General features: G+C 42.4%; 2 protein-coding genes across 6 annotated transcripts in view; one reads left to right on the top strand and one right to left on the bottom strand.

The window, feature by feature from the left end:
* Positions 1-687: 687 nt before the first annotated feature.
* LOC129718671 (GATA zinc finger domain-containing protein 14-like) overlaps positions 688-19,889 on the top strand; it is a 33,177-nt gene continuing 13,975 nt past the window's right edge. Inside the window, exons 1-5 of one of the 5 annotated variants that reach the window (XM_055669682.1) lie at positions 688-1,128; positions 2,628-2,888; positions 2,948-3,156; positions 3,250-3,406; positions 3,465-3,650. The gene's annotated coding sequence lies outside the window, so the exon portion shown is untranslated. The remainder of the gene's footprint in view (positions 1,129-2,627; positions 2,889-2,947; positions 3,157-3,249; positions 3,407-3,464; positions 3,651-19,889) is intronic. The other 4 variants (XM_055669681.1, XM_055669684.1, XM_055669683.1 and 1 more) reach the window with 4 other exon arrangements.
* LOC129718672 (thymidylate synthase) overlaps positions 10,607-19,889 on the bottom strand; it is a 137,113-nt gene continuing 127,830 nt past the window's right edge. Inside the window, exon 3 of the mRNA XM_055669686.1 lies at positions 10,607-10,897. Within this exon, the coding sequence (XP_055525661.1) occupies positions 10,688-10,897 (210 nt within the window). The 3' untranslated portion in view covers positions 10,607-10,687. The remainder of the gene's footprint in view (positions 10,898-19,889) is intronic.

Here is a 19,889-nt window from a genome sequence, read left to right on the forward strand (position 1 = left end):
AGAGAATTTGTATCCGTAGGAAATTAAAGCACATTAAACTTCGCAACGAATAAAGTGCTACGATTTTGGAAACTACACAATCAATCTTCATTGTTACCGCGTGACGCTTGGAACCATATTGTAAAATTCTCCGATCGAAGCGGAATCACTCGGAACGGGAAACATGGCCGTTCAATGAATCGCGCACTAAAAGCGGACGTGACTTACCTCTTTCAAGTTTCACTAGGCAATGGCTAACGTTAGGCAATGGCTGCCGTTAGACAATGCTCTGTCCGTAGCGGTTGAGGTAGCAGCTGAAGTTTGGCGCCAACGGAGTGTAATGCTCTGCCAGCTTTGATTAGGCCTTTTCAGCACTGCTGTCAACTGAGAGGGGTAGCTCTCAGGTAGAATATTACAATGTAATTTAGTTTAGCGTGCATCTCACATCTCCTCTCCATCTCCAAAAAAATGTTCCTGATCGCAAAGTTCCATTAACATTGACTCAGTAAAAATATCAATGCGCTTCTTATTTGAGAATTCATTGATCCGTGGCTTGATTTAAACGTACACGTTTTTCTCAGTGTCCTTATGTGGAAGCGCCTGCCTGAAACCCCTTGCAAGCGTTACTTTTATTATGTAACGACATGTCAATAGCGTTACTCTTATTTCTAGCAGCGTTTTGTTGCAGTATTCGTGAAGCAAGGCGGCTCTTGACAGCTGCAGTGTTGCCTCTGTTGATTGATTGATGCTTTGCTTTTGTTTTTCCTCGCTCGTTTGTTCAACTTTCGCATTTTTTGTCGCTTTCATCAAACGCAGTGAATAATAATAAAAACACCATTGCGTGATTGCGCTCTTCTTTCATAGACTTTCACCTAATGTTGGCAGCTTTGCTTTGCCAACACAAGTGCAGCAAATGTCAAGGTCACGGTCAAAAGTTTGTTTATTTTCATAGTACAGTTGAAAGGTTGAGATTAGTGATTTCAAATATGTTCTGTACCGTCGAATATTACTTCGAATGGAGGGTTACGGGACTCTGCCGTGGCCGAATGGTGTGTGCTTACGCAGTCCAAAATAAGTAATAACCGACGTATCATGTTGGTGTTTTCTCAGAAAAGAAGTTAAGGATATGGAAGTGTACTTGTTGCAAAGGTTTGAGAATTTTGTTATTTTATAATGTTTATTTTAGTTTTTTCAGGGTCTAAGTATCTTGCATAACTATTTTCCTTGTTTTTTATCTTGCAAAGTCTATTAAGTACGACGGTGCCTTTTTCTCTCTGGACGGGCGTGTTGAGACTATTTCGACTGGTTAATAGGCTGTATCGGGTATTGGAGTTGTTGATGAACTGGAACTTGCCGGTTTTGTAGTTCGCCAAGCGTGTACTTTTTTAGTTTGCGAAACGTGGCGTCGAAATGAGTTACCGTGCTCGTCGTTTAGAACCAGATTGCCATTCTTTTCTTGAATGACGGTGCATCGTTTGGCGCCGAATCTTGTTTCTCCTTTCAATTTAGAATGCCTCTCAAGGATGACAGTGTCTCCAGGGCAAATTTTGCATGGTCTAGCCTTTCGACGATTGTCCTGATGGGCTTTCGAGTAAAGCTTTGCCTCTGTATCCCTTGAATTCAGAAGCTGTTCGTCTATTTTTACGCTTCCGCGAGAGACTAATGGTAAACTTCTCTTAATTTTTCTCCCACACATAACTTCCTCTGGGGCCATTTTAGTGATAGAATGAGCCGCCGCGTTATGCGCTTGGACCGCTGCTTGGAGCTCCTCGTTATAATTTGTTTCGTTTGCCACTGCAGTAGACATAGCTTTATTAATCGTTTTCATAAAGTTTTCCACAAGACCGTTTTGTTGTGGGTAAAACGGCGTCGAAAATAATGTCTGAATTCCCCGTTCACTGCAATAGTTCCTATATTCGCCGCTGTTGAATGGTAGTCCATTGTCCGTTTTAATTGCTTTCGGAAACCCTTCTCTGTCGAAAACTTCATCAAGAACCTTTTTTGTGTTTGCAAAGCTAGTGGATTTTACGACTCTAGCGATAGCATATCTAGACCTATAATCAATAACGACGAGTATCAGTATTTCTCCGTACCTTGCGTATGGGCCGTTGAAATCAAGCGCGATCGTCTCCCATACAGTTTTGGGAGCGAATATGCGCCGCATTGGTGTCGGTTTTTCCGGTCTACCGTTCATCGCGCAAGTCTTGCAGGAGTTTACCCAATCTTCAACATCCTTACCAATCCCAGGCCACCATACGTCGAAATTTCCGAATGGCGTCTATCTTCGATTCATCGATGTGAAACCCGTTCTGGTCCAGTTCGTGCCCCAAAAATGTAACCCTCGTTCTGTCGAATTCACATTTAGTGGTATTTGAAGTAAGGTGGTTTTCCCGAAGAATTTGCAGCACCTCAGCTACCGTCTTGTGTAGCTCTTTCAGGCTGCCTGCGAAAACTAGAACGTCATCTATATACACAATCTTATTACGGATGCTCTCTAGAATGCGCGACATTTCTCTTTGGAAGATCTCTGGTGCACAATTGACACCAAACATCAACCGTGTGAACCTGAACATTCCGTTTTCCGCAAGAAACGTCGTCATATCACATGATTCGCTGCTCAGCTCAAGATAATAGAATGCGTTTTTTAGGTCCAGCTTCGTAAAAAACTTAGCTCCGTGCAATTTGGTCTTCATTTCTTCGAGTGTCGGTAGCCGGAAGTATTCGCGATTGATAGCCCTGTTCGGTGCTCGCATGTTTACAACCAAACGAAAATCATCCTTTCCTTTAGCAACGGCAGACATGCCGCTGATCCATTGGGGTGCAGTCGTAACTCTTTCGATGATACCTTTAGTCTCCATCTCAGCCAGACGACGTCTAGCTCCTTCTCTGTAGGTTGCTGGGATGTTGTAGTAGGTGTTTCTTACGGGCGTAATTGATTTATTAATGCTAAATTTTATTTTCACACCAGGCATTTTAGGCAATAGTTCTTGCTGGACCTCCTCACAGTTTCTTACATGAGAGGCCACGAATAAAAGTTGTAAGTCACTTGCTGTGGACCTGCTCAACAATGAACGTTTGCCGTCGACGATTACCAGAAAGTCAGCTATTACCGAGTGCGTAGACCCAGCAGCAAGTATACCCGCTCTAAAGGAATGGTCAATTTTTATTGGGATGCTGGTAGCGTACGCTTGCAACTTCCTGTTCGTGGGATTCGGAATGGATTGTAATTTTACTAATCCGGAATCATATTCTCTTTTCAACCGTTCCCAGTCGGTTCCGCCGATGACATTGACATCCGCCCCCGAGTCGATTAGGAATTTGATTGCACTCGACGAGCCTAAATGGCAGTCAACCAATACATCCTCAATAGATAGCGTATTCAACTAACGGAAGGAGAAAAAAAGGGATGAAAAGAACACAATACTTTGTAAGTTAAAAAAATGTATTTCAGCTTCGGTTGTTTCATTTTACCTCATCTGTTTTAGATTCGTTTTTAACGTCGTTTGAAATTTCTTGATCTTGAACGATATTAACACGTCTTTGCCTACAAGCTGCAGCAAAATGACCGCGCATACCACATGAATTACATTTCTGGTTAGTTGCAGGGCACATTCTGTTCCAATGGGTTGCTCTGTTGCATCGAGAGCAGCGCTCACGGCGGCTTCTGAGCGGTAAGCGATTGTTACGAGGTTGTTTGTATCGATCTCCTGTGGATAGACCTTCTTGACTATCACGCTTGGCTGACTGTCTTACATTACTCAAGCGGTTTACCGAAAGGTTATGCACTTCGAATTCCGTTGTTACGTTGCTTTCTTTTTGATATGCTTCGTCTCTTGTTGCCGCCTGGACGATGAGATTAGTTTCGCAGCCGAGAGTTCTAGCGGTCTTTGCGAGCTCATGGTTTCTCATACCTTTAAGCAGTTGCACCCTGACGAAACTTTCTTGGTCGCTGAACCCGCACAAGCGCACTTTCTCAACGAGTCTCGCATGAAAGCCTACAACAGATTCGTCAGCTGCCTGCTTCATATTCGAAAAAGCGTCATGCTCTGCCGTCGTATCCGTCATCGAACGCAGGTGATGTTCGATGTTTTTAATAAAGGTGGTGTAGCAATTATCGTTATTTAGGTTCGGACGTAGCTTAGCGGCACGTACAATGCCGCGCAATTCGTCACCCATTGAGAGGAAGAGGAGTTGCGTTCGTCGCTTTGGACCAGATAAGTTGGATAAAGATGCACCGATTTCAAAATTTCCCTGTACTTGGTCCACTCTTCCCACATTTTATTAGCCGGAACCCCTTTGGGAAAAGGCTTCATCTGGTCCCATCTGATACTCATGGCGTTTCTCTCTGATTGTGGAGATGAGAGGTCGCTAAAACAATTCCAACTCTCTTCGGCTTCGGCATGATCGGTTTCCATTCTGGGCTCCTGTGGTTTTTTGCTTTTTGACAGCTCCGCGATGATCTTTTCCAAGTCGGCAACTTTTTGTTTAAGCACTTCGTTTTCGCGATTTGGATCGATGGTCACTCGATAATGATCGTATTGATGTTCGAGTTTATCACCGTTCTCTGAGCTCTCGAATTCATCGTCGGAAAATGTAGGCGCTCGAACAAATCTGCCAACTTCCTCGATCTCATCCATATCGTGATCTGTACCTTCAGCATCGCTTCCAGCATTTGGAGTGCGAACGTATTTTCCTCCAACGGACATTTTTGTTAGTTTCAGGTTGCTGTAGACTGCGTAATAGCACCAATTGATTTCGACTCGACGGTTTAGTCTGAAAATATGAGTAAAAACACTTAAAATTTTTCATTCGACTGATCTTCATGTCAGGCAGTTGGCTCGCACGTCTCTAATATTTTCCCCAGGCGGTTGTTTTCACTCGCCTACTATTCTTTCTCTGGGCGGTTGTCCCGACTCGCCCCCTTGATCTTTATCCTGGCGGTTGTTCCGACTCGCCAAATACTTTTTCGCGGCGGTTGTCCCGACACGCCTGTTACTCTTTCTTTAAGCGGTTGTCCCGACTCGCCCTCTTGATCTTTATCCTGGCGGTTGTCTCGACTCGCCAGCCACTTTTCATTCGGCGGTTGCCCCGACGCGCCTGATTTTTTTCTATCTGGGCGGTTGTCCCGACGCGCCTGTTATTTTCTATCTGGGCGGTTGTCCCGACGCGCCTGTTATTTTCTATCTGGGCGGTTGTCCCGACACGTCCATTTCCCTACGATTCACTTTCCGCTAGCAAAGTGGTCAAAACCCATTTATTTTCCTCGAACCGAGTGATTCCACTTCTTGATTTAAATTTTGTGAGTGCGAATTGTCGACAATATTGAAAGAGCTCCTGGCAGGACCGCCCATGTAAAATTCTCCGATCGAAGCGGAATCACTCGGAACGGGAAACATGGCCGTTCAATGAATCGCGCACTATAAGCGGACGTGACTTACCTCTTTCAAGTTTCACTAGGCAATGGCTGCCGTTAGACAATGCTCTGCCCGTAGCGGTTGAGGTAGCAGCTGAAGTTTGGCGCCAACGGAGTGTAATGCTCTGTCAGCTTTGATTAGGCCTTTTTAGCACTGCTGTCAACTGAGAGGGGTAGCTCTCAGGTAGAATATTACAATGTAATTTAGTTTAGCGTGCATCTCACACATATGAGAGTTCACGTAGGTGCGAACAGCCTTCGGAATCTCTTTCAACGCGAATAACCCGAATCGTTAGAAACGGAAGCAAGAGAGAACAATAAAAAATTGCTTTTCAAGATAGCGAGGGGCGAGTGAATTTTAAAAAGATGTAAACGGTGTCACCGGATTGTATGAAATTTTTACTAAACACCAGGCTTCTGGCAGAACCGTTCATCAATTATCGCTGGGTTTGGCCTCTGTCATGCCGAGTGCGGCGCAGCGCGAACTGCGTCTTTTCTCACGGTGGGGAAGAATATCGGCAATGAAGACTCACGCGCGTCAGAGCAGATCCCGAACTGTTTCGCCGCAGTTCGCGCCGTGCCGCACTCGTCATGGCAGAGGTCTTTCTCTTCTCTCCTGCTTTGAAAAAAATCTTGTGCATTTTGTTCAAGCTTTCATGTGACTTCACGAAAAAAAAATATTATTTTTTACATTCTATCATATCTGTTCAAGTGAAAAACCAAAAATGAGACAAAATCTCTTTATTTTTAGTATCGACATCTAGCGGTGGAGATGATGCATTTTACACTCGAAATTCCTTCAATAAAAGGACTGTATGTGCTCTTGCCGCTTTTCGCAGAGAGAATACTTTGTTCTCCCCGGTACTGGTATAGCGAGGGTGCCTTTTCATGATAATCGTACAGTACCACCCGCATAGGTGCAACGGTTTTTATGTAGATATATTTTTAATGAATTTCATTGTTGCCCAAGTTGAAAACTGAATATCTTGACTAACGACAATCATTTTTCTACATTGTACCTAATGCCGTAGACCTTCCAGCTGGTCTTGAGGTACGATGCTGGCCTAACAAGACAGTCGTCGTAGGTTCGAGTCCCGGCTCGGGAGAGACTGTTAGTGTCAGTAGGATCGTAGCGCTAGCCCCGCAATTGTCCTGTACATTGAACAGTTGGCTGCGAGGTCTGTGTAAAATAACAGAAGGTCAAGTTCCGATAAGGGATGTAGCACCAAGGCTTTGCTTTGCTTTTACCTATTGTCGTAAGCAGTAGCATACCGCGTCTGATATGCATTACTTGCAATGTTAGGTATAAAAACGGTACGAGAAAAAAAAATATTGTCGTTGTTCGTGAAATTCGGTTTCCAAGTCCAAAGAAGATATTCAAGTATATCAACTAACAGGTTAAAATAGGTTCAGCAGTCGCGAGGTGTACAATCCAAAAAAAAATTGTTAAAAAATGTTTGAATGGTTGAAATATTTTTAGTTTGATTTGTTCTATTGACGTTGATTGTGAATTGTTACTGAATTGCCGCTTTAAAGATCTCTTGAATGCGGTCCTGTCTTAACTTGATTTTGATAGATTCAACTATTCAAGATCACCTTTTTGCCTGGTCATTGAAGCAAAAAAATATTTTTTTGGTGCATGTTCAAACTATTGAAGCGAACTGTTTGAACGATGCACTGTAAAATCAATGTAGGATGGAACAGCGAAAAATAAATGCAAGAGCTTGGACACCGATTTGCTGCTGAGTTTTGTTCTAAGTTGCATATCGGTTCTGTGATTCTGTTGAGTGCATAATGTGTCTAAAGTTAGAGATAGTTGACCGGTTTTACTCAAAATTTTGAAATGACTTCGCGTACGATTTTCATGAAATATTGGTTAACTTCAACTATCGCAAGATACAGAAATCGGACTTATTTAGCTGTTTTGGTTGATGCACACAAGTGTCACAACCAAGGGAATACCTTTTCATATCCCTCGCTGTACATTTGACAAAAAAAATATATTTTTTTACATTCTATTGAGTGCATAATGTTTCCAAAGTTGGAGATAGTTGACCGGTTTTACTAGGGATACCATCCGTCCTGATTTAGCAGGACATGTCTTGATTTTGAGATCATATTTGGGCGTCCTGATTTATTTTTCATATTCTAGCATTTGTCCTGATTTTCATAAGACATGCAATTATCTTCAATCACCAAGCTCATATTTCAAGGCACAAGTCGGTAAGTTTTTAACAGAAACGTGCCTAATATTAGAAATTGTTGGAGATTGCCCAGTATTTTTTTTTTTTTTTTCATTTCTGGTTGCCAGTTCGAATTCGTCGCTGGTAAAAATAAAAACAAAAGGACATTTTTCTCCGATAAAATTCTTAAAGTAACATTTTATGAGGTAAACTTGTAAAATTTGAAGTGATGACCGTTTTGCGGGCTAAAGAAATAAAGGGGCCTATTACAGTCAACGAGGTGAGCAGTGAGTTACTCGCCTGACCAATTTAGATATAACAGATGGTGAGTCGGCTGGATCTCGGACTAGTAGCTCGTCTGCGAAACTGCTCCACTCAGCTGTCACCAGCCAAGTTTCACTCACGTTTCCTAATGCAACATTTTACTCGTCAGCAAATTGCTCGCCTCGTTTCTTGTAATCGGTCCCAAAATCAGGAAAAATCTATAATGCAGAATTGAAATATCTGGGAGATCAGATATTAAACCTGTCTATCTTGATACATGTTCAATAATGTGAATAATTCTGATAAATCTCGATACCTGACCACACAACGCTCACTGCGTAAGTTATTTCTTTAGTTAAGCCTGAGTAAAGTGAATAGTGTTAAACATTTGACAATTTTTATATTTAATTTTAAACAGTTTACGTGTGCTGAATTCTTTGGGGACATACAAATTCCTAAAACTTCAAAGTTGCTTGATAGAATTGGATCGTTCGAGATACATGTTGAATAAATTAACAACCAAATAGCATTTTGAAGTGCGAATCACATACCACCAGTTTGAACCAGAATAAAAATAATTTGGATCAAGTTTGTGCCGAAAAAGTAGATGTCCTGATTTGTACCTCTGACCAGATGGTATCCCTAGGTTTTACTCAAAATTTTGAAATGACTTCTCGTACGATTTTCATGAAATATTGGTTAACTTCAACTATCGCAAGATACAGAAATCGTACTTATTTAGCTGTTTCGGTTGATGCAGCACACAAGTGTCACAACCGAGGGAATGTCCTTTCATATCCCTCGCTGTACATTTGACAGAGTATAACATCGAAAATACAAAAACATCAAACCTGATACAAAAACGTCAATGTCGGTCAAGTTGTTTCTATTGTTTTGCTCGGTTGCTCGGCGCTTCTTAGGTTGACACAGTGGATCTGGTTTTTATCCAAAAAAAAGATGTAAATTTATATATAAGCCTTCCGTTCGAAAATAAAAGGAACGGCGAGATTTTCGTATCTACAGCAAACACAAGCAATGTTGTACTCGATGTTATAACTCATAGCACATTCCCTCGCACACAACCAGTCCAACGCTTCTGAGTTTGATTGAAATCAACATCATCTCAAGATATGATGGCTGATTTGTCATCTGATGTTGATGGGACTTCGACTGCATCTCTTTATGATCAACACCATTTCATGAATTTGAAGGCGCTATCGATTTTGGCGATCTTACTTCTTTTGTTGCAAATTGCACTGTCCATGACAAAATTACACTGGTCGACATAAGCAAAAAAATGCCCTAAACCAATAACAAGTTAACTAAAAAAATAAAGTTTTTCAACCATTCCTGTGATTTTTGGTGCCCTGCAGAAGCGCGTCAGAAGGCCGCTTACGGGAAAACTCATTTAAGTCTCTGAAAAAGTTATATCTTTCTAGGGGTACCAGAATTCACAAAAAATGTCAAACGCTATACGCTACAATCTTTAATTTTTTGGAGTTTGAGCTCTAAATTATAACCTGTGTTTACCAGTGTTATGTTACCATTTTAGGCTCCAGTAGTTTCCGTGTGAATAAAGAAAATATTAACAATTGCATTGCATCATTATCTATTCAATCATAAAAATTAAAAAAAAAAAGTATTTCATATTGATTTTCGACCTGTTATCCTTCTACATATTTTGAACGCTGCTCCGTAGAACATTCTAATAAAACGCCTTTGGAATAAAATATTTATTACGTAACAATACTTTTTTCACGAAGCTCCCTTTGCCAAACGTAATAGACCGGAGCAGGATGCTTCGCTCAACGTCACCCAATGGCTATTCAGTAATAACATAATAAGAACAAAACTCCCTCGTTGAACCTTAATTCTGTCAAACGACTACACTCCACAGTGGTCCAGAAAGACAATTTAGGCGGACATGAGCTTTTCGATGCAATTTTGAGATTTAAGAGATATAGTTGCTTCTGAGAAGTTGTTTATTATAGTTGGGACCTTGTTTTGGTATCAACGTAAAATAGGGTGGTCCTAAGCGAACTAGAAACACTAACTTTTTTATTTAAAAAGATAATTTTACGCGTCCTTCGACAAAGTTGTAGCAGAAGAAATTCTAAGCAACTTTGCTATAAAAAGTTTCTAATTCGCTGATTTTAGGACCACCCTATTTTACGTTGATACCAAAATAAGGTCCCAACTATAATATTATGTATTAAGTTGAAAATTGGAGTTGTCGACTCATACCGTACATTATACTTAACGTCGAAAGTAGTGCGCTGTATAGCGCATCTGATTTGCTATACAGCGCATTACTTCCGACGTTAGGTATACTGTACGGTATGAGAGAAAAATCGAATGTCGCTAGTCGACAACTCCAATTTTCAACCTAATGCATAATAAACAACTTCTCAGAAGCAACTATATCTCTTAAACCTCAAAATTGCATCGAAAAGCTCATGTCCGCCTAAATTGTCTTTCTGGACCACTGTGCACTCTCGAGATCAACTAACATTCTACAATTAGTAGAAAAATATAGTCTTTCCGAATACAATATAGGGATGGTCGGGTTTCGGGTCGGGTACGGGTTTGAGAAACATCAAACCCGACCATCTCTAATACAATATAACAATGTATATATAACATAATATGCTACAATATAAAAAATATAGCAAGCTTTCGAATTGCGCATCTCCCTAACGTCGAATTCGTTTTGACCGTCTACAGTGCTAGAAAGGAAAAGTGGTATATATTAAGCAAACAATGGATATAATGATTTATTCATGAACAATGTATATTGACGATTATGAAGACATATGATAAACCATAGAAATTCTATTTAATTTTTAAATCAAACAGCCATTTCCATTTTTATTGATGGCTGTGGGTTGTAGCCACGAAGTTCGAAGTCTTCGAATCGAAAATTTTCGATTGATTTCACTGTTCGTTGGAAGTGAATAGTTGGGAATGGCATAACTGCTCGATCCAATTGTTGTTCCAAAGCCTGCACATGGTTAAGATATACATGAGTATCTCCTGTTGTGTGAATAAAATCACCTGGCTGCAAATGGAAAAAATATATTCTAATTAATAAATAATTTAATTTTTTGTCCTACTAGTAGTAATTTTAATTAAAGTTGTAATAACTCAGTTACAACCCTGGCGGGCCGTAATAATATAATGATTGTAGACACCCTCGTCAACACGTAGAAGCGAATAGCGTTGCCTCTTAAAACCGCCAATAGGTCGCTGCCGATTCAAATCTAAATGATCAGCGCAGCTAGCACGAATGCTTCTGTACCGTAACACGCCACAAAGAGGAGGACGGATAACTGACTTGATAGACAGCGCGAATGCTGTTCAAACTGGATTGGTCGATCTTGGATCAATCTACAGACAATCGATTTTTTTGACGTGGAACTACGTCTTTCTTCACTATACTAAGGTACATTCTGTGAAAACTGGATTAAACATGCAACGTTTTTGGTTGGCGGAATGGAAGGTTTTAGATGCTAATAGCGCTCGAACAACTGTTCCGATTTTAATAATTAATATACCGTTGGAAAGCTAAAATATACAAGATTTGTATAACATGATAATTTCAGTTACCATTTTCTTATTACTCCTTGAAAATTGCGGAAAAGTTTGAAGGTCGAATATCCACATACATTTTTCATACAATTGGTATATATCCCTAACGCAGACTTCAAATACATAGACGAAATGATTTCACGCATTCAGTCACTGGCTAGCAATGCCAGCCAATTGGCATCGCATTAATCACCCAACGTAAGCGACGAAGAAAGAAAGCAGAGATGCTTCCACGTGATTGGTTATTCCCGCAATCACCCAAGTTCCCACACTGAGAGACGCTATAAAAGGACATTCCGTGTTGAGAGAAGATCATTCCCTGGTCGACCGTCAAGGCGAACAGTTCGGCTTCCCTTCGATCTGAGTTGGACCTAACCAGTGGCAATCTAATTCAGATATCGTTGTTGGAGTATAGCCCGAAATTGGACGTGAACGGCACTGGGGATTATTGGAAGCCGTTGGAAGGGACCATTGGAAGACTTGGAAGCCGTTTGGGTGCTGCCGATTGTGTAGGTGTAGTGTCGTATATTAAGCGTGTGTGTCTGAGTAACGTGTGAGTAGTGTGTGTGTGAGTAGTGTGTGTGTGTGTGTGTGTGTGCGTGAGTAGTGTGTGTGTGCGTGAGTAGTGTGTGTGTGAGTAGTGTGTGTGTGTGAGTAGTGTGTTTGTGTGAGTAGTTTGTGTGTCTGTGTGTGTGTGTGTGTCTGTGACTGTGTGGGTGTGTGTGTGTGTTATTAGTGGGGGTTACCCTACACACTAATATAACCAACTGCAGAAGGCAGTTGGCTACTTTTCGGGTGGCTTTGTTTTGCCCAGCAGACCCTATGTTACAGGGCGGCGTGTACCTCTATCGGATTTCGGACTTTTGCTAGAACACAGAAAGAAAGAAAACAACAAATAAATGAAACAAAAACTTATCGCGATTTATTCCTGTCTTCCTCTGTGAGCACTCCTGGGGTGGTTTGTGTCCAAGCTGCTCCAGCAGCTAACTTCGGCGGGGCTGATGTGTTGGATGCTGCTCCTACAGCAGACTTCGGTGGTGTGGTTTTCCGCTCCTTGTCGATTAGCCGGGGTAGCGAACACTGCTTACCAATCCGGCGAGCAACACACACCAGCAGCACACTATCCACGGGCCAACGAAGCAACCTTAGTTGAACTTACACAACACAAAGCGGCACAACCTTCGCTTTTTGCGAGACAAAAACGTGGTCGAGGCTCAACTGCCTCTTCCCACGATGGATGCCTCTGTTGCCGACCACAACAAACCCGCCGTGACGTCGGAGTCAGCATTCAGCACACCACTTTCCCACAGCTAGAGGGAAATTCCGGCCTATCTAACCCTAAACATTAATTCACAAATATAAATAAAAAATTATAGGCCCTACTAAACGCGACAATATCGTTCACAAACGAAAAAACGAACGAATTTAAACAAATTTACGTGAACGATATCCAGCGCAAGTGGTGAGAACTGTCATTCTGGGTACACGCTGCTGCGGGGGTGTTCAAATACGGGTAATTTTCACTAATACACTCCCTCGCAAAAGTACCCAAAATAAGGGTTATTTTTACGTGAACACGCTCTTGCAGCGTTACCCGAAATTAGATAAATTTTCCACTCGATGCTGAAATTGCAACCGCACAGGTTACAATCTCGCCCACACCGAGTGGAAAAAAATTGACAACAATTTTTTTTACTAACCTAACACCTAACACCGATAACAATAATAAACGGGGAATGAATAAGTTAATGAACAAATAAATAAATTAATAAATAAATAAATAAACAAATAAATAAATAAATATGTACAAAATATGCTATCCCTGTCATTCCTTCCGTAATTTACAAGCAAACAATTCCAAAAACTAATCGACCGGAGTTCCGAATCGTTGAAATTGTTTGGTATTGGTGTGAAGTGCTAATTCTGAAAGCATTCGCAAAGCGAGAAGCAGTCAGCTATCATCTGACCCATTCAAGGCCTGAACTTGAAATCCAATTCTAATCCATTCTTCAAGACAACTCATCTTCCCAAAATACTGCAAGTCCCAGTACTAATTTTGTACAATTCTGACTCGCAGGGGAACGATTGTCGGGTTTTTTTCATCGACTGTCCAACTTTCGTGTTCTTACGGTGCCAACACTCGATACCTGAGCTAGAGTTAATTTCCGAACCACTCATTCTATTCTCTCTTTCATACATACCCTTTAATTTCAATCGCCATTTGCAATTCGACTCACATTTTGAATTAACTCTAGAACATTGCTTCTCATTCAACCACACCAACTTTTATTCGTTCCCTCATGCATATCCAATCACACATTCACGCACTCCGTCTGGCACCCATCCCACGTCATCGTCAACATTCTGGACCATGTTTTTCTGTCCCTGTTCATCTCAAAAGCATCTCCCATACTGAGACGTTTGAGAGGAACCAAAGAATGTCTCTCGCACAATTTGGTAAATAATAAAAATATTCCCTAAGGAATTCAATTTTATCACCCTGGTGGTTAAAATCTGAAACCCCAGTATTATGCAAGACTCCGAATACACAACATTCGGTTCCGATGACACGCATTCATACATATCCATATCCATACATTCGGCCGCAACGTACATACATCACATTGCCTTACCACAAACGATCAGTCTCTAATCCGAATCCATCTTATCGTTTCTGGCAGCACGGCATCCTTTGGAGACTTCAACCGGCGATGACGTCATTCCTGCGGAATGATCAATGAATGATATTTTATGTAAACAAACCGGAATGGAAACTCGACGGGAATTGAATTTTTTTTCTTCATCTATAATTTATTTGACACGGCACAAATACAATTTAATGTTTAACGGCGCCAATTATATCTGGTAGCTTACTTTCTAAAGTATCTTAATAACTAAAATCAAATTTTTTATCCTCGCTGCCGACTACGAGCTGAAACTAAATCTAACTTAAAGCTAGAATGTTTTGCATTAAAAGCACTGATTTCTTGTTTGATGGTTTTCCATCGCCATAGGTAAGCAGCATATTGAATATGTTCCGCTGCTGGGCCAAGATATTACGGACTGGCATATTGGGTTCTTCCTCGGGACCTGAGAGTATCGTGCGGGTCCAGTTGCTGTTTCCGGATCCGGGGTCTTAACGTGTTCTTGTCGTTTGGTTGGATGTAGGCGGAAGGGAATAGGTTTAAACTGGGGCGTGGATGGATTTCAGGAAAACGTATATAAGGGACATGTAGGATAGGTCACGGCTCGCCAAGACATCACGAACAGGAACAGCCGGCTGCCTACTTTCGGCCTGCAGGGAAGCTATTAATTTAGACCTGGCGTCACGGTGTACAGGGCATGACCAAACCACATGCTCTATGTCGTGATAACCCTCACCACAGGCACATCCCGACCTACATCCAACCCCTTGAACCACGGGTTCGTCGACACCTTGGGGATTATGGAATGTAACCACCTTCCCAGTTCCCCTCTGGTTCAAGAATTTTGCCAACTGATGATCGTATTCTGACGTACAAGTGCGAAAAATTCATTAAAGGCAATTGGTCTTTCATAAATATCACCGTTTGTTGCGCCCACCTTCGCCAAAGAGTCCGCTTTCTCATTGCCCGGTATCGAGCAGTGAGAAAGGACCCACGCTAAGGTAATCTGAAACGATTTTTCGGATGAAGCACTCAGATGTTCCCGTATTTTCCCCAGGAAATACGGAGAGTGCTTAACATCTTTCATCGATCGGAGAGCCTCAATGGAACTGAGACTGTCCGTAAAGATGAAATAATGGTCCTTGGGCATTTTTTCGATAATCCCTAGGGTGTACTGAATTGCAGCTAATTCTGCGACGTAAACAGAAGCAGGATTATCGAGTTTATGGGAGACGGTTAAATTGTTATTGAAAATACCGAAGCCAGTGGACCCATCAAGAAGTGATCCGTCAGTGTAGAACATATTGTTGCAGTTGATGTTTCGATATTTATTGGAAAAAATTTTGGGGATCCGCTGCACGCGTAAATGATCCGGGATTCCACGAGTTTCTTCTATCAGGGATGTATCGAAAAACACAGTAGAATCAGAAGTATTTGATAAGTCGACACGATTTGGAATATTCGAAGAAGGGTTAATATTTTGGGACATGTGATGGAAATACAATGTCATAAAACGGGTTGGAGAATTAAGTTCGATTAACCTTTCAAGATTTTCAATCACGGGACGGTTCAAGACCTCACATTTGATAAGAATACGAGAAGACAGGCTCCAGAAGCGGTTTTTCAATGGTAGTACTCCAGCTAAGACCTTCAAACTTATCGTATGGGTCGACTGCATGCAACCTAAGGCGATACGCAAACAACGATATTGTATTCGCTCCAGTTTGATCAGATATGTGTGTTTGCTGCGGAGCGGAAGCAGAAACACCCGTATTCAATAACAGACAATATCGTTGTTTGGTAAAGCCTTATAAGGTCTCCTGGATGGGCTCCCCACCATTGTCCGGTTATTGTACGAAGAAAATTCACTCTTTGTTGACATTTTTTCATCAGATACCTCACGTGACAACCCCAGTTAGAGTCGAACCAGATACCAAGATATTTGTGTACCAAAACCTGAGAAATCGTTTTACCCATTAATTGTGTTTGAAGCTGAGCAGGTTCATACTGCCTAGAAAAAACTACTATCTCAGTGTTCTCCGGAGAGAATTCAATACCTAGCTGTAAAGCCCAAGCAGACAAACTGTCCAAGGTATCTTGCAATGGTCCTTGCTAATCGGCAGCTTTGGCTCCTGTAACAGAGATTACACTGTCGTCTGCAAGTTGTCTTATCGTGCATGAATTTGCCAGACATTCGTCGAAGTCATTTACATAAAAGTTGTAAAGAAGGGGGCTTAAACATGAGCCCTGGGGAAGACCCATGTAGCTAATGCGAAAAGTTGCCAAATCGCCGTGCGTAAAATGCATGTGCTTTTCAGACAACAAATTGTGCAATAAATTGTTTAAAATTGGAGAAAATCCTTGTCGGTGAAATTTACCCGAAAGAATGTCAATAGAAACGGAATCAAAAGCCCCCTTAATGTCCAAGAACGCAGACGCCATTTGTTCTTTGCGAGCATACGCCAGCTGAATATCTGTTGAAAGCAGCGCAAGACAATCATTCGTCCCTTTGGCACGGCGGAAGCCAAATTGAGTATCCGATAGTAGGCCATTTGATTCGACCCAATGGTCTAAACGACGGAGTATCATTTTTTCCATCAATTTCCGGATACAGGATAGCATTGCAATCGGCCTATAAGAGTTGTGATCAGAAACTGGTTTCCCTGGTTTTTGAATGGCGATCACCTTCACTTGCCTCCAATCCTGCGGTACAATGTTTTGCTCCAGGAACTTATTGAACAAGTTCAACAAGCGCCTCTTGGCATTGCCGGGTAGATTCTTCAACAAGTTGAATTTGATTCTATCTAACCCAGGCGCGTTATTGTTACAGGACAGGAGGGCAACTGAAAATTCTGCCATCGTAAAAGGTGATTCTATCGCGTCGTGGCCCGGAGACGCATCGCGAACAATATTTTGCTCAAGAACAGAGTCCGGACATACTTTTCTGGCAAAATCAAATATCCACCTACTTGAAGACTCCTCGCTTTCGTTGACCGTTACGCGATTCCGCATTCTTCGGGCTGTGTTCCAAAGAGTGCTCATCGATGTCTCCCTCGACGTCTCGTTCACGAACCGACGCCAATATCCGCGTTTCTTTGCTTTAGCCAAGCTTTCAAGCTTGGTATCAAGCTCCGAATACCGTAAATAGTCGCCAGGTATACCTCCCTTCTGGTAGGCCAAAAACGCGTCGGATCTTTGCGTGTAGACATCGGAGCACTCTTGGTCCCACCACGGAGTGGGAGGCCGTTCTTTAATCGTTACGCCGGGATATTTCTTCGTTTGGGCTTGCAACGCGGCGTCGAGAATCAAGCCCGCGAGGAGGTTGTATTCTTCAAGTGGTGGATGATGTTGAATCGAATCGACCGCTTTTGAAATCATTTCCTCGTATAACTTCCAATCGACATTCCGTGTGAGGTCATACGGAATGTCAACTGGTCGCATGCGAGTTGACCCGTTATTAATTGAAATTGAAAGAATAGGCAAATGGTCGCTACCGTGAGGATCGAGGATTACTTTCCATGTGCAATCAAACCGTAGCGACGTCGAACATAAGGATAGATCCAATGCACTTGGGCGCGCTGGAGGTTTCGGGATACGTGTCATTTCGCCGTTGTTTAAAATAGTCATGTCGAAGTCATCGCAAAGGTTATAGATTAAAGAGGAGCGGTTATCATTGTAAGGGGAACCCCAAACCACGCCATGAGAGTTGAAGTCTCCCAAAATCAAACGTAGCGAGGGAAGAAGTTCTATTAAATCAAAGAGCAGCCGTTGCCCAACCTGTGCTCTAGGAGGAATATATATTGAGGCAATACAAAGATCTTTACCTTGTATTGTCATTTGACATGCGACAACTTCGATGCCTGGAATCGAGGGGAGGTTAATACGATAGAAAGAATAGCACTTTTTAATCCCTAAAAGTACTCCTCCATATGGGGTTTCTCGATCAAGGCGAATAATATTAAAATCATGGAAGTTGAGATCAATATTTGAAGTAAGCCAAGTTTCACAAAGGGAAAATGCATCGCATTTGTTTTTATTTATCAAAATTTTAAACGAATCAATTTTTGGTAAAATACTTCTACAATTCCACTGTAAGACAGAGATAGAATCCTTCATATACGCAGTTGAATTAGGCATCGAAGGATACAATCGCTGCAAGGAGGGGCCATTGGGCAGTCAACTGCTTCAAAAATGATCTAACTGTTGGGAGTAATGCTGTAAGAAAAATTTTAATTGGATCGGGTACATTGAAAGTTTCGAAAATCCAGTCCACAATGTCAGAAAATTTCACTAATCCAGAGTTTGTTTCATCAACTGGGAGTGCAAAAGGAACAACTGGAGTTTTAGATGTTCCTGGCAGTGCTGGGAACTCCTTCTGGGACTTTAAATTTGCAAGCCCAGGAGAAGTTTGCTTCGGTTTTTCCGCAGCACTGTTTGGTTTGTTTGTAACTTTCATTTCACTTTGAGAAATCTTAGGACCTTTTCTGGGAAGTTTAGCAGAGGAAATATTTTTCCACTTTCTAGACTCCCCAGGATTGGCGTAAGATGTTCCCGCTGGTGAATCGTCAGAATCGGTTTCATCAGAGGACAACAGATCAAAAGGGTTTGATGTAATGGGAGAAGTGGTAACGGTCTTCTTCAGCATCTCAGCGTAAGAACGCTTCGAACGCTCTTTGAGAGACCTCTTTATTTTATCCCTGCGCTGCATGTACACCGCACATGTCGAGAGCTCATGCTGACTCTCCCCACAGTGAATGCATTTTTCAGCATTTTTACTGCAGGAATCATCCGCATGATTCTCCCCACACTTGCCACAACGTGCCTTATTGCAGCAGTAGGCGGCGGTGTGGCCTAACTGCTTACAATTCAGGCAGTTCATGACGCGAGGCACATATAATCGCACAGGGAGACGAACCCGGTGGATCGAGACGTGGCTTGGTAGCGCTGACCCGGCGAACGTAACTCGAAACGAGTCTGACGGAGTGTATACTGTTTTGCCACCGATGATCGATGCTGACCGCAATTGCTTGCAGTCGAGCACCTTTACATCGGGACAGGTTTTGTTCTTAAAGCACCCTTTGGCACTTTTCAGTGTACACTCGACGGACAGACTCGAATCGGTTATGACACCGTCGATCTCCACGTCTCGTGCGGGTATGTAAACGCGATACTCGCGTGTGAAGAGCTCAGAGCAAGCTATATCGTTGGCCTCTTTCAAGTTACTGACCACGACACGGAGCTTGTTAGGCCAGACCTTGGAAATTTCGGTCACGCCCTTGTACTCCTTCGTCAGGTCTTTAGAAATCTGCAAAAGGTTCAACTGTTTCGATTTCGGTCCCGCCTTTGGCCGAAAATAGACAGTATAGCTGCCCTGGGCTCCGTCTGGGTAAAGCCTGGGGCGAGGGGGGACTGAAGAATGAACAGGGGAGGGGGTAACAGAAGGGTCAGGGTCAGAGGGGTTCGGGGATGGTGGCGCGGGAGGCGAGGGATCTACATCCATCCCGCTAAGTCTAGCGCACTAGCGTCGACAAGAGCACGTACCTTTTTACTTCTCCCTTCCAGTAAGGTTGGTTGTCCGATCGTTCGAGGTTGCAGCCGTTACAGCCAGCAGCACCAAACAGCCACCAGCAGCGAGCCAGGTGTGAGATCACTCCACACAGCGATACAACTCAACTGTCAACTGATGGCTTCTTCTTTTTCCTCTTTTGTGTCTCGTCCACTGCTGTAGCACAATTCAGCCAGCAGCCAAATCGGCTTACGCACCAGCTGGCAGTCACGATGCGAAACAGTCGACAAAGGCGCGACCTTGAACCCGGA

Source organism: Wyeomyia smithii, chromosome 1, assembly GCF_029784165.1.
Source record: "Wyeomyia smithii strain HCP4-BCI-WySm-NY-G18 chromosome 1, ASM2978416v1, whole genome shotgun sequence".
NCBI classification, from domain to species: domain Eukaryota; kingdom Metazoa; phylum Arthropoda; class Insecta; order Diptera; family Culicidae; genus Wyeomyia; species Wyeomyia smithii.